General features: G+C 54.3%; 1 protein-coding gene across 2 annotated transcripts in view; it reads left to right on the forward strand.

Moving 5' to 3' along the window:
- Positions 1-8,621, forward strand: part of KCNC4 (potassium voltage-gated channel subfamily C member 4) — a 28,043-nt gene extending 19,422 nt beyond the window's left edge. Inside the window, exons 4-5 of one of the 2 annotated variants that reach the window (XR_012577093.1) lie at positions 6,772-8,134; positions 8,203-8,621. Coding sequence is in view for 1 of the 2 variants with exons in the window: in XM_005495975.4 (XP_005496032.1) it covers positions 6,772-6,836 (65 nt within the window). In the remaining variant the exon portion in view is untranslated. Of the gene's footprint in view, positions 1-6,771 lie in introns of both variants that reach the window. The other variant, XM_005495975.4, reaches the window with a different exon arrangement.
- Positions 8,622-13,802: the final 5,181 nt, after the last annotated feature.

Below are 13,802 nucleotides of genomic sequence, written 5' to 3' on the forward strand. Positions count from 1 at the left end.
CCTTCTAACCTCAGGATGGGCCTGAGGGCCTTGGAAACCAGCCTTGAGATCCCCTGGAGGCTGGAGGGCCCTGGGAGAGGGGTCAGGGAGCACACAGAGGATGGGATAATAGGTATGGATGCTCCCATGAAGAGCTGGGAAGTGGTGGCAAGCAGAATAAAGGTCCCTGGCAAAGCTGCTGCTGGTGTGGATTTGAGAGAGAGATTTGAGGCAAAATGATGCCTCAATAGATGGGGGATGAATCCTTGTTTGGGATGGATGTGAGGTGGTGATTCCAGAGCATTCCCACAGGACTGGGAGCTGGGTTTGAGCCAGGCTCTCTCCATCCCTGGGAGGGTGAGGCTGGAGAGTCAAACTCCCTGTGGCACTGCTGGGTTTTGCTCACCTGTATCGTTTTTTGGGACGATTTTGGATGATCTCAGGTGTCTTCCTGAACTAGAGCAAATCCTTCTGTCCCTGTCTTATTTCAGTTCTGTCCAGCTCAGCCTCCCTGGAGGGGTTTGGGCCTTGGGTGGGTGCAAGGGGCTGGTTTGGGGTGTCCAGCCCTGCTCTCAAATCCCCCTTGGTGCTCTCTTGGCCTCTTCTCTCACTCTGAGCAAGTCAGGGCTGGAGCCTGGGGACCTTTCTGGGGAGGAGAGCTTAGATTTGGATGTGTTTGAAAAGCAAAGTGCCCCAAGAGCTTTTCTGGGGTCAGAGCCTTCCCCTCCATCATGGCCAAACTGGATCTGGTGCTCAGGGTTATGGTGAGATTGGACTTGATGATCTTGGAGCTCTTTTCCAACTTGAAGGATTCTGTGATTCCATGGTCCCTGCACCTGAAAGAAGCTGGGATAGATTTTGGGAGATCCCACAGCCAGGACCCTCCTGCTCCACCCCAGGTTTCCTGTGCCTCAGTTTCCCTTGGTGTGGAGAAGGAGCTGCCAGGAGGAGCAGCCAGCACATATCCAAGCCTCTCTGAGTTTGTCCTTCCTTCCTTCCTTCCTTCCTTCCTTCCTTCCTTCCTTCCTTCCTTCCTTCCTTCCTTCCTTCCTTCCTTCCTTCCTTCCTTCCTTCCTTCCTTCCTTCCTTCCTTCCTTCCTTCCTTCCTTCCTTCTTCCTTCCTTCCTTCCTTCCTTCCTTCCTTCCTTCCTTCCTTCCTTCCTTCCTTCCTTCCTTCCTTCCTTCCTTCCTTCCTTCCTTCCTTCCTTCCTTCCTTCCTTCCTTCCTTCCTTCCTTCCTTCCTTCCTTCCTCCCCTTCCTTCCTCCCTTCCTCCCCTTCCTTCCTCCCTTCCTCCCCTTCCTTCCCTTCCTTCCCTTCCCTTCCTTCCTTCTTCTCTTCTCTTCTCTTCTCTTCTCTTCTCTTCTCTTCTCTTCTCTTCTCTTCTCTTCTCTTCTCTTCTCTTCTCTTCTCTTCTCTTCTCTTCTCTTCTCTTCTCTTCTCTTCTCTTCTCTTCTCTTCTCTTCTCTTCTCTTCTCTTCTCTTCTCTTCTCTTCTCTCTCTTTTCCTCCTCCTTCTTCTTCTTTCTTCTTCTTTCTTTTTTACTTCCCTCCCTCCCTCCCCTGTCCCAGCTGTGCAGGAGGCAAAGGGAAGCAGAAGAGAGGTGAAAAAACCAAATTCTTTTGGTGCCTTGGGCTGGATTTTGGGATGGATGGCAGGAGCTGGTGCTGAAGGCACAATTGTTGTGGATTTGGGGAGAATTGGGATGAGCTGCATCCATCCTGTGCTCAGGATGGGCCATCCTGGGCTCTGGTGCTGATCGTGGGCAGGTTCAAGAATCCCCCAAAATTCCATGAACTGGGCAAAGAGCTGGGAACAGCAGCACTGTGCAGGTGCTTCTCTGGTTCATCCTTCCCTCTGGAAGCAGGAGGAGCTGGAATATCCCCAGCCCCTGCCAGAGGCAAGGCCACCCTCCATGGCTTCAGCGGTGTTTGGGTCATAAATGCTTTATCCAAGGTCATTAGCTGACTTTGGGATGAGCCAGGTATGAAACCCTGGTTTTGCAGAAGGATCAGATCAAGGTGCTCAGACTTTGGGGTTTGAGTCTCTTGGAGGTAGAGAATTAAACCCAGAGCAGCCACAGATCCCAGCAGATCCCATGCTTGCCTTTGCCCCCTCAGCTCCAGTGCCAGAGTGGTTGCTTGGGGTGGAAAACCCTTGGTGGACCCCCCAAAATCTGATCCCCAGCAGAGCCAGGAGGGTTGGGCAGGAGCTGCCACGGAGCTGGCAGGATGCAATTTTTAGCTGGGGCGTTATGCAACCCTGGAGAAGGGATGACTAATGTGCAAAAAGCTCCTCTAAAACAGCCCAGCCCCGAAAGGGAGATGGAGGGATTTCAGTGGGAGGCACCAAACTGCTGAAAAACCCATCGCATCTTGTCCCTCTTCCTCCCCGCCTTCTCCTGAGCAGGATTTGGGGGATGCAGAGGGAGAAAACAGCTTGTTGTTATTTTTAGGTGGGGTCTGGGTAGGTTTTGGGGGCGACTTTGCACAGGTTAATCCCTGGGTAAGATTAGAAGAGGAGCTGTAGTGGATCAGAGCAGACCTGTAAATATCTCTGGAGGCCAGGTTTTTATCTCAAGCAGTGGCCAAAATTGGCAGCCTGGAGAGGAGGATAAGAATAGAGCAGGAATATACGATACTTCCCCTGAATATCCTCGCAGGACTTATCTGTGTTTAGGGATCTGCTGGGAGCTCACGTTCTAGCCCAGGCTAAAGGCACCAGGAGAAAGCCAAATTATTGGATTTATTCCCAAAATACTGCATAAATCCACAGGAGTTCAACTGCCCCTGCCCAAGTTCTAAAATGGATTTTAAACAAAATAACATTTGGGGTTTGCAGTGAATGTGGGGTCATGGCAGAATGGGAAGGGGACATGGAGATGGGATGGGATGGGATGGGATGGGATGGGATGGGATGGGATGGGATGGGATGGGATGGGATGGGATGGGATGGGATGGGATGGGATGGGATGGGATGGGATGGGATGGGATGGGTGTGCTGGGTCTCGTTCCTGGCAGGGCAATGAGATTGAGCAGGAATCCAGGGATGAGCATTGAGTGTGTTATAGGAACATGTCCCTCACCTGTGGAGCAGGGAATGTGTCCTGAGGGCTGTGAAAAAGTTATCACAGAGTCAGGGAATTGTTTAGGCAGGAAGGGACCTTAAATTCCATCCCATTCCAGCTACTGCCTTTGGCAGGGACACCTTCTACCATCCCCGGTTGCTCCAAGCCCTGTCCAACCTGGCCTAGGGCACTGCCAGGGATACAAGGGCAGACACAGCTGCTCTGGGCACCTGTGCCAGGATCTGCCCACCCTCACAGGGACAGTGGGCTGCTCAGCAGGGTGAGACCCCACAGAGCTCCAGTGCCCCCTGTCCCTCTCCCCACCATGGGGACACATGTGATGCTTAGCAGTGGGAACAGGACCAGAGATGATGGAGTCATGGAATGGTTGGGTTGGAAGGACCAAGGGCAGGGACAGCTTCCTCTGGACCAGACTGCTCCAAGCTCTGCCCAGCCTGGCATGGAACACTCCAGAGGTGCTGGGTGACACCAGGCGGCCCTGGTGGGCTCCTCACATTCCTCTGCCCTCTTTGGGACTGAGATTGAGCCCCTGTGACCACCCACCCCTGTGCAAGGAGCCAAACCAGAGCAGCCTTTGGCTCAGGAGGATTTGGGAGCAGTTCCCTGCTCCAGCCTCAGCTCCTTCCTTCTCTTTTCCCCCTGGAACACTCTCAGTCCAGCACTGCGTGGAGGCTGCACCATGATCCCAGCTTGCTTGCAAAGTATTAATTTTTATTGTTGCAACAACTGCTCTGTTTCTTGGGAGATGCCTGAGAGAGCTGAGGAAATAGAAAGGCCTGTCAGGCAGGCGGGCAGGAGGTGAAGATGTCAGGAGAGTAATTGCTCTACCCAGAAGGAGCCTGTTCCTGGCTTCCCCAGCTCTGCCAGGAAAAATCCTCGCTGCTTATTTGATGACAATAAAGGAAAACAGAAAATAAATAGCAACCCCATGGCTTGCCCGTGCTGAGGAGGAGCGGGGAGAGCAGAGGCAGATGCAAAATAGGATGCAGAGGAGCTTATAAATAGGAGCCTCCCAGCTCCCAGTCTGTTACTTCCTTAGCCCCACCCGGGCAACTGAGCCCAAGGTTTTACCCATGGAAAAGGTAAATGGGGGCTCAGAAAGGATCTGTGAGCTCCTGGGAAGAGGGCGACACTTCCTCCTGTGTGGGACAGGCAGGGGCAGGGACCTGCTCACATTCCTGCCCAGTGTAAAGGCACCAAGAGAAAGCCAAGTTGTTGGATTTATTCCCAAAATACTGCATAAATCCACAGGAGTGCAATTGCTCCTGCCCAAGCCCTAAAATGGATTTTAAAAAATAACATTAAGGAGTTTGCAGTGATTGTGGGGCATGGCAGCATGGAAAGGGGACCTGGGGCTAGGATGGGATGGGATGGGATGGGATGGGATGGGATGGGATGGGATGGGATGGGATGGGATGGGATGGGATTGGACGGGATGGGATCCATGGGATGGGATGGGATGGGACGGGATGGGTGTGCTGGATCTCGTTCCTGGCAGGGCAATGAGATTGAGCAGGAATCCCAGGGATGAGCATTGAGTGTGTTATAGGAACTTGTCCCTCACCTGTGGAGTAGGGAATGTGTCCTGGTGTATGTGCAAGTATAATCACAGATTCAGGGAATTGTTTGTGTAGGAAGGGGCCTTGAATTCCATCCCATTCCAGCTCCTGCTGTGGCAGGGACACCTTCCACCATCCCAGGTTGCTCCAAGCCCTGTCCAGCCTGGCCTTGGACAATTCCAGGGATCCAGGAGCAGCCACAGCTGCTCTGGGCACCTGTGCCAGGGCCTGCCCACCCTGCCAGGGAACAATTGCTAATTCCCAATATCCCATCCATCCCTGCCCTCTGACAGTGAGATGCTATTCCCCCTTCTCCAAAGCTCCTCTGCAGCTCTCCTGGAGTCCCTTCAGGCCCTGCAAGGGGCTCTGAGCTCTCCCTGGAACCTTCTCCTCTCCAGGTGAGCACCCCCAGCTCTCCCAGCCTGGCTCCAAATCCTCCTGATGCTGGAGCCAGAGCTGGAGCAGATCTGCAGGTGGGGTCTCACCTGAGCTGCCCAGGCTGGGTGATCACCTGGAGGGTTCTGGGTCCAGCACACATGGATGGGGATTGCTGAGATGCTCATCCCCCAACACCCCCAAATCCTCGTCCTCAGGGCTGCTGTGCCAGAGCAGAGCAGAGTGAGACCTACCCAAACATTGTGCTGGCACAGCTGGCACAGCTGGCACAGCTGGCAGCCCCCCCAGCAGCACTTCAGGCTGTCTGAGGAGATGCTCAAAGCAGGAGGGCAGGATTGGGTGAGCTCCTCATGAGGGGAAATTTGGAGGGGGGGTGGCTCTGGGAGCAGCACAGCAAACCTGGGGGTATTTGGGGCTGAGCTGTGCCAGGCTGTGCCAGGCTGTGCCAAACCTCCTGCCTTGCTCAGGGCAGCACTCTGTGGAGGCTGGTGGCAGATCTGCACCCCAAAATAGGCTTGAGGAAAGGGTAGCACATCTCTGAGGGTGAGAGCAGAGCTGGTACCCATAAGCCAAGACAGGAGGGCTGTTTGCTCTGGGGGACAAAAAAATAAAAATCTGGGCTGTTGTTATTTATTTTTAGTGGTGCTAATTTCTTTCCTAGGCTGGGAAGCTGCTTTCCAAGGCAGGTCCCTGGAGGCTGTGGGCAGCAGGTCTCGAGCTCACACACAAAATGGCTTTGAGCAGGGAGGAGGAGATGGGAGTTAAAAGCCAAGTCGTGCCCCTGGTAAATCAATCGACCTGATGGGGAATGTTTCTAGCAGGACACAAACCCTGCCAAGAGCTTTTAGCTGCTTGCAGCAGTGACTGAACCAGGAGCTGGGGTATTTTTCAGCAGCTGCTGGTCCCCAAATTGCTGCAGGGGGATTTTCTTGAGTCCCCAAACTGATTTGTCTTTGGAGGTGGGGAGCTCCAGGAGGAAAACTCCTTTCATCCCTGGGGTTTTATGGGAATGAGGTTTGAAAAGCCTCCATGCTTGGGCCATTTCTCACCCAGTGATGCTGGATGGAGGAAACCTTTCTTTTGTGGGAAAGGAGGAGTTTTTGGAGATGTGTTGGGTCAAACCCATGAGCAGGAGCTGGGGCTGACGTTTAAAGTGGAATTTCGTGGTTTATCAGGTGGATCAGGAGCTGTCTCCCTGCCTGACAGCCCCTTGCCTGGAAACTGGGCCCTGGCACATGGGGAGAGGCGGGGAGGGGGGTGACTCAGAGCTCCAATCAATGATAATTAATTCAATGATAACAAATGAGAGGGAGAGAGGGAGAGGAAAAAAACACTGAGAGATTAATGCACCAGGCTTGGCTTTGGGACATCTGCTTTGGGGTTGGCTTGGGAAGTTTTGGGCAAGAGCAGCTTTCTGGGAGGAGAGGGATGTGGTGAGGGTGATGCTTTCCCCCCTGCTTTTCATTTATACCCTTAAAATCACCCTGATTCCATGCATGCTTTCTCATGGAGAATCATTTCCCAAGTCTCCATCTCTGCCACCATCCTGAGGCTTTTTTTAAACCATTTTTCCCTGACTTACAGATGCAACAGCAGCGTTTTATCCCTCTGAAAAAGGCCCCTTTACTTTGTGGTTACTCTGGGGTCCCCTGGAAGCTCAGTGTCCCTCTTCCTCTCTTATTTCTCCCCCTACACACCTCATGGAAACAGATCTCTAATTCTGTGTTTAATGTTTATGTCTTTAATTGCAGATTCCTGCCAGGACAACACCCTTGCTTCCAGTTACCCCCAGGGTGAGGTGGTCACCTTCTCCTGAGCCCCAGCTGGTGCAGGCACTGCCCTGGCCAGGGATGCTTTCCCTGGGGGATGCCCTCCCCAGGGTGGAAGGAGGCTCTCCCTGGGGCCAGGGGATGCTCTTCCTAAGGCTGAAGGATGCATTCCTCCAGAGATGCTCTCCCCAAGGCTGGGACATGCATTCCTCCAGGGATTCTCTCCCCAAAGCCCAGGGATGCTTTCCCTCAGGCTGGGACATGCATTCCTCCAGGGATGCTCTTCCCAAGGGACATGCTCTCCCCAGGGCTGAGGGATGCTCTCCCCAAGGCTGGGACATGCATTCCTCTAGGGGTGCTCTCCCTGGGGCCAGGGGATGCTCTTCCTAAGGCTAAAGGATGCATTCCCCCAGGGATGCTCTTCCCAAAGCCCAGGGATGCTCTCCTCAAGGCTGGGACATGCATTCCTCCAGGGATGCTCTCCCAGGGCCAAGGGATGCTCTTCCCATGGGAGATGCTCTCCCCAGGCCCAGGGATCCTCTCCCTAAGGCTGAAGGATGCATTCCCCCAGGGATGCCCTCCCTGGGGCCAGGGGATGCTCTTCCTAAGGCTGAAGGATGCATTCCTCCAGGGATGCTCTCCCTAAAGCCTAGAGATGCTCTCCCTCAGGCTGGGACATGCATTCCCCCCGGGCTGCCCTTCCCAAGGAGCTTTCTCTCCCCAAAGCTCCATCTCCTGGGGGTGTTGGCAGCTGGGTCCCCCCCAGAGGTGCCACAGAGCAGCAGGGCCGGGGGGAGGTTGGAGACAGCCCCATTCCCCTTCCTGGTGCCAGCCCTGCCATGGCCACGCTGCCCCTGCACCCCTGGGCTGCCCCCCACCCTCGCCCACGCTTCTGGCTGCACCTCGCCCTGCACATCTGGAGATCCAGCTGCTCACCAGGACATCTCTGCACCGTGCCCTGACCCCTCCAGCGTCACACGGACACTGGGACCTCCTCTGGGCACCCCAGGGGGACAAAGGCTCTGCTCTGGTGCCACTCCAGGGTGCCAAGGGCTCCACTCTGGGTGCCACTCCAGGGTAACAAAGGCTCCACTGGAGGGTGGCACTCTGGGGTGCCAAGGGCTCCTCTCTGGGTGCCACAGGCTCCACTCTGGATGCCACCCCAGGGTACCGCAGGCTCTGCTGCAGGTGCCACTCCAGGGTGACACAGGCTCTGCTCTGGGTGCCACTCCAGGGTAACAAAGGCTCCACTGGAAGGTGGCACTTTGGGTGCCACAGGCTCCTTTCTGGTGCCACTCTGGGGTGCCAAAAGCTCCACTCTGGGTGTCCCTCCAGGGTGCCACAGGCTCCTTTCTGGGTGCCACTCTGGGGTGCCAAAAGTTCCACTCTGGGTGTCCCTCCAGGGTGCCACAGGCTCCACTCTGGTGCCACTCTGGGGTGCCACAGGCTCCACCCAGGGTGCCAAAGGCTCTGCTCTGGGTGCCAAAGGCTCCACTAGAGGGTGGCACTCCAGACTGTTAAAGGCTCTGCTCTGGGTGCCACTCTGGGGTGCCAAAGGCTCCACTCCGGTGCCACCATTGCCCCCTCCCACGGGTGCAGGTCCCAGGGGCATGGGGGAGGGGCTAGAGGAGGGGTTGAGGTGCAGGGATCTGGATGGAAGCAATAGGAGAGCGAGGTGTGGGGATCCCTGGAGGGGTCAGGGTCCTTCCAACGCTGTTCCATATCTCTGTGACCAAGGCAATACTACTCCTGTCCGTCTGTCCTGTGCGCATGCCTGTCCAATGTGTAGAGTTCCAATAAAGTCATCCATGAGCTGAGTCAGCTCCCCTACCCCTCCTGCCTCCTGCTTCCTTGCCTCTGGCTCTCCATGGAGAACGAGACCTGTATTTTGTGGGGGAAAAGGAGTTTTTGGAGCTGTGTTTTTGGGTTTGCAGGGTCGAATTCATGAACAGGGGCTGGGGGTGAGGTTTAAAGTTATCAGGTTTTTGGTTGTTAATTGCTGCCCCGAGATGTGCAGGGTGTCTCTGTTTCAGCCTGCACGGCTGAAGAACGAGTCAGAGCTCTTCACTTTTCTGTCTTGAAGTTGTTTATTAATTCTTATCTATAAAATTTTATTTCTGCCCAGCAGAGATCTGCTCAGCAGGGCAGCCACAGGCACTCTGTGTTGTCCTTTTATACTACAAACTACGTATAACATATTTACACTTAATTCCCAATACCTATCACCTATGTTAGACAGTGCACTTCTGCTCTAAACCAATCCCAAAGTGCCAACATCACTGCAGAAAATTGAGAACAAGAAGAAGGAAAAAGGCTGGACACTTCCAGATTCTTCCATTTTTGTCCCCATAACCCTCATACCAAAAATCCTAAAATCTACATTTTCACCCTGTGATCATTTTGTTATTACATCATTCAAACCTCTGTGACTTTTAGGTCCTCATACAAAGTTGGCAACTTGCTCCAGGGCTCATAATCAAATCCCCAGGTGCTCTGGGCTGTGTGCCAGGGTCTCAGAGCCCCACAGCGGGGTCCTGGAAACTACGGACACCCAGAGGGATGCAATGAGTTCTGACATAAAGTAAAATTCCACTGCCCTCTGCATGCCCACAGAGACCTGTGCCAGCCCTGGGTGTTCCTGGAGGTAGGAATGGGAATTTTGGCCATGGCATTGCCTGGATGGTGCCTGGATCACCTTGAGGGAGGGGGGACAGCCCTGGCACTGTCATTGAGCAGAACCCACCATCAACCAGCTCAGGCCCTGGGCACCCTGGTACTGCAGTGGGAAGGAGGCAAAGGAGCCCTTGGGGAGCTCCAGTGCAGCTGCACAGAGCTGGGGGTGGCACTGGAGACCCTCAGCTTCCCCAGCACCACCTGGCCCTGCCTGGGATTCTTCCTCCCTGCTCTGCTCTTGTGAGAGCCCATCTGGAATGCTGCATCCAGCTCTCGTGGATCATTCCCCATCATTAAAAGGATGTGGAAGTGTTGGAGTGGGTCCAGGAGAGGCCATGAGGTTGATAAAGGAACTGGAGCACCTCTCCTATGGACACAGGGTGGGATTGATGGGTTCAGCCTGGAGAAGAGAAGGTTGTGTGGACACCTCAGAGAACCTTCCAGGACCTAAAGGGGCTACAGGGAAGAGAGAGGACGACTGTTCATCAGGAACTGGAGTGAGAAGACAACGGGGAGTGGCTTAAAGCCAAAAATGGGAAATTTAAGATTGATTTTGGGAAGGAATTATTCCCTGTGAGGGTGGGCAGGCCCTGGCACAGGGTGCCCAGAGCAGCTGTGGCTGCCCCTGGATCCCTGGCAGTGACCAAGACCAGGCTGGACAGGGCTTGGAGCAACCTGGGACAGTGGAAGTGTCCCTGTCATGGCAGGGGAGGGACTGGATGGGCTTTAAGCTCCCTTGCCACCCAAACCAGTCTGGGATTCTGGGATTCCATGTTGTGGCTGAGCTCATTGTTTTCCCACACGGTTTGGAGGGGAGCCCACACTGGAAAGCCCAGGGCAGAATCATCCCCATGACATCCCTGTGACATCCCTGTGACACCCCTGGCTGGGGGAAGGCCCTACAGAGCTGCCCCCAGCTCTGTCCAGCAGGGAGGCCACACCAGCACTGCTGGGGCCACCCTTGGTCTCAGAGGGGGCACCAGGATGGTCCTGCTGAGCTCTGTGGGCCACCCTGCCCTATCCCTCACTCCAGGGTTCATCTTTCACACCCTTTTGGTGGCTGTACTCTCCCAGAGCCCTTGGAGAACTGCAGGGACCTGGCACAACCATGGGTGCTCCAAATCACTGCTGCCAGGAGCTCAGGGGTGCAGCTGAGACCTCCTCTGGAGATCTGACATCTCTTTTGGGGCTCCACCTTTGACAACAACACGAGCTCCTTTATTTGGGAGTGGTGGTGTGGGAAGAGGCTGGCATGGGTAAAACCAGCGAGGGAACTGAAGAGCAGCCCTGAGACTGGAAAGAAAACATTCCCAAATGGGAGTGATCGGTGGCAGAGGGCCAAAGAGCAATTACAGAGAGAGGAGAGAGCCTTTCCAGAGGAGGCTTCGCTTCCTGCTGGGCTGCAGAGCCCTGGGGAGAGCCCTGTGGTGCTGCCAGCTGTGGCAGGGATGGATCACAGGGACCCTGCTGGGGCCCAGGGCTGCCTGAGAGGGGGTGCTGGTCAGGGTAACATGCCCTGCATGCCCCGAGTCCTGTCAGGGATTGTCTTGGTTTGGAAAGACAGGAGTCTGCTAAGGAAGGCAGGAGCCTCCCCTGAAATGGAAAATGGAAACCCTCCCCACCCCTCTGAATTGCTATAAATTTTAAATTAAGGGGCTCTCAGATAAAAATATGGGAACAGAAATAACAGTTCTTTAGTAGGGAAGAAAATAAAAGGATAAAATAAACAATGCAGTAAATCAAAACAACACTGCCAGAGTCAGAACCCAACCTGACACCCTGTGGGTCAGGCTGTTGGCAGCAGTCCCATTGGAATTGTGGCTCAGCCCTCCTGCAGTGTCAGGGCTGGTTCTGCTGGAGCAGGGATCCTGGAGAAAGGTGCAGTCTCTGCCTCTGAAGATCCAGGGGAAGAAGAGGCAGCTGCTGTTCCTCTGGGCAATCCAGTGCAGAAGCTGTGCTGGTGTTCCAGAATCTCCAGATTATATCTGGGTAGGAATGCTTGGCTCCTCCCTCTGGGCTCCCATCTCCCAATGGGATGCTGTAGCTCTTATCAGCCATGCAGTGACATTCAATAGCCTATTATCAGTAGATAATAATATTATAATAATAATTATCTGCTGATATAATAATAATAATTATCCCTCCTGCAGGGAGGAGGGGTTGTGGAAGAGATAAGGAAAGCTGCCCACTGAACAGAAGACAAAAACAGAATCCATCTTGCCTTGCAATCTGGGACAAGAGCAACAGTTCTTGGAGGGAGCAGAAATCCCAAAGGGGAGCAGGAATGTTGGTTTATCAGAGGATTCCAAACCTTTTCTGGACCCAGCCATCCTCCCCCTCGCTGGGCAGAGCTCCTGGCACTGATGATCCTCACTGGTCCCGGGCATGCCCAGCCCAGGCTGGCAGGGTTTGGGGTTCTGTCAGTGCCACTGCTTGTTTGGAGCTGCAAGACTTGGATTGCAGCGCTTCTGGCACGACTCTGCTGCTGGCCCGAGTCCCTTGGCTCTCCATCCCTCTAGGTGTGAGCCCAGCCAAGTGGGAGAAGGGAGACAAGGGGGAGGACAGAGCCTGGCATGCCCTGACACCAGCCCCTTTCTCTTCCCAAAGAAAAATCACCATTTCCCCATCATCCCTCATTTTTATTTTCTTTGCTTTATTTTTGAAGCCATGGAGCACCTGGGGACACAGGGCTGGGAGGGAGCAGGGCAGAAAGGCCCCATGGGGGGGACAGTGACAGCATCCCTGGCTCGGGCATGGCATTAACCAGCAGGTGCACTTAAAGGAATTTTAATCAACAAAAGATGGGGCTGTCAGGGAAAACAAGTGCGAGGCTCTGGGGCACCGGGCCAAGGGATGAGAGCAGGGTTTTTAATCTAGGAAAGTACCTGCTGGGAGGGAACAGCCTGCACGGGGCTGGGGAAGGAGCTGCAGGGAAAACCTGAGCTGTGAGAGGCTGTCCCCCGGAGCCAGACCACTTCTGCAGTGGGGAAAAGAATGGGACATTTATGTGGGGTTGTTGGGATCCTCCCCAGCTGGTTTGTGCCTCAGTTTCCCCACTCCTAAGTGGAGATGTTTGATCAGCTCTTTCAGACAGGGAGGTTTGGTGGGGGGGGATAAAGAGGGGCTGTTTTCCCTCTTTATCCCCTTATTTATTCCCTACTCTAATATTTTCCCTCTGATGGGATGTGGGATAAGCCTGGAGCAAAGCCTGGGAGAAGAGCAGCAGGAGCTGAACATCCAGCCATGAGCAGGGAGGGCCAGCTGGGTTCCAGAGCTTCAGGAATGGCCAGAGCATGGGGAGCACCCTAAATCCCACCAGGCACAGGTGAAAGGGGTGACAGGGCAGGGGAAAGGGATGTGGGATTGTTGGGATCCTCCGCAGCTGGTTTGTGCCTTGGTTTCCCCACTCCTAAGTAGAGATGTTTGATTAGCCCTTTCAGACAAGGCAATTTGGTGGGGGGAGATAAAGAGGGGCTGTTTTCCCTCTGATGGGATGTGGGATAAATGAATTGGTTTTGTAACCTTGTGAATTTTTGGGGGAGCTGGAGAGAGGGTGATCCTGCTGCAGTCTGTGATAACTGCACTAAGAAATGTTGACTGAAAAAAAAATTAGACTAAAAAGTAGGAGCAAAGCCTGGGAGAAGGGCAGAGGAGCTGAGCATTCAGCTGTGAGCAGGAAGGACCAGCTCTGGGCAAGGATGGAATTCCAGAGCTTCAGGAAGGGCCAGAACATGGGGGAGCACCCTAAATCCCCCCAGGGGCAGGTGAAAGGGGTGAAAGGGATGAAAGGGCAGAGGAAAGGGATGTGGGATTGTTGGGATCCTCCGCAGCTGGTTTGTGCCTTGGTTTCCCCACTCCTAAGTAGAGATGTTTGATCAGCCCTTTCAGACAGGGAGATTTGGTGGGGGGGATAAAGAGGGGCTGTTTTCCCTCTGATGGGATGTGGGATAAGCCTGGAGCAAAGCCTGGGAGCAGGGCAGAGGAGCTGAGCATCCAGCCGTGAGCAGGAAGGGCCAGTTGGGTTCCAGAGCTCCGGGAAGTGCAAGAATATGGGGAGCACCCTAAATCCCTCCAGGGGCAGGTGAATCCCTGCATCCTTCTCTCAAACTACACTCCATGCGGTGTAAGGCTGCCTTGGCCTCACACCACGCTCACCTCTGGGAGTTCAGGGGCATTTTGGGAGGGAGAGGTTCTCTGGGGCCAGGTGTGACTCCTCCTTCCCGCTGAACACCTGTGAAAGATGAGGAGTTGATTCACTCCCTGTGAAAGATGAGAATTTGATTCCCTGCTCTAATCCCAGCTCTGAGTTGAGGTTACCTGTGCCTGACACAGCCTGGGGG

Source organism: Zonotrichia albicollis, chromosome 28 (genome assembly GCF_047830755.1).
Source record: "Zonotrichia albicollis isolate bZonAlb1 chromosome 28, bZonAlb1.hap1, whole genome shotgun sequence".
Lineage (NCBI taxonomy): Eukaryota > Metazoa > Chordata > Aves > Passeriformes > Passerellidae > Zonotrichia > Zonotrichia albicollis.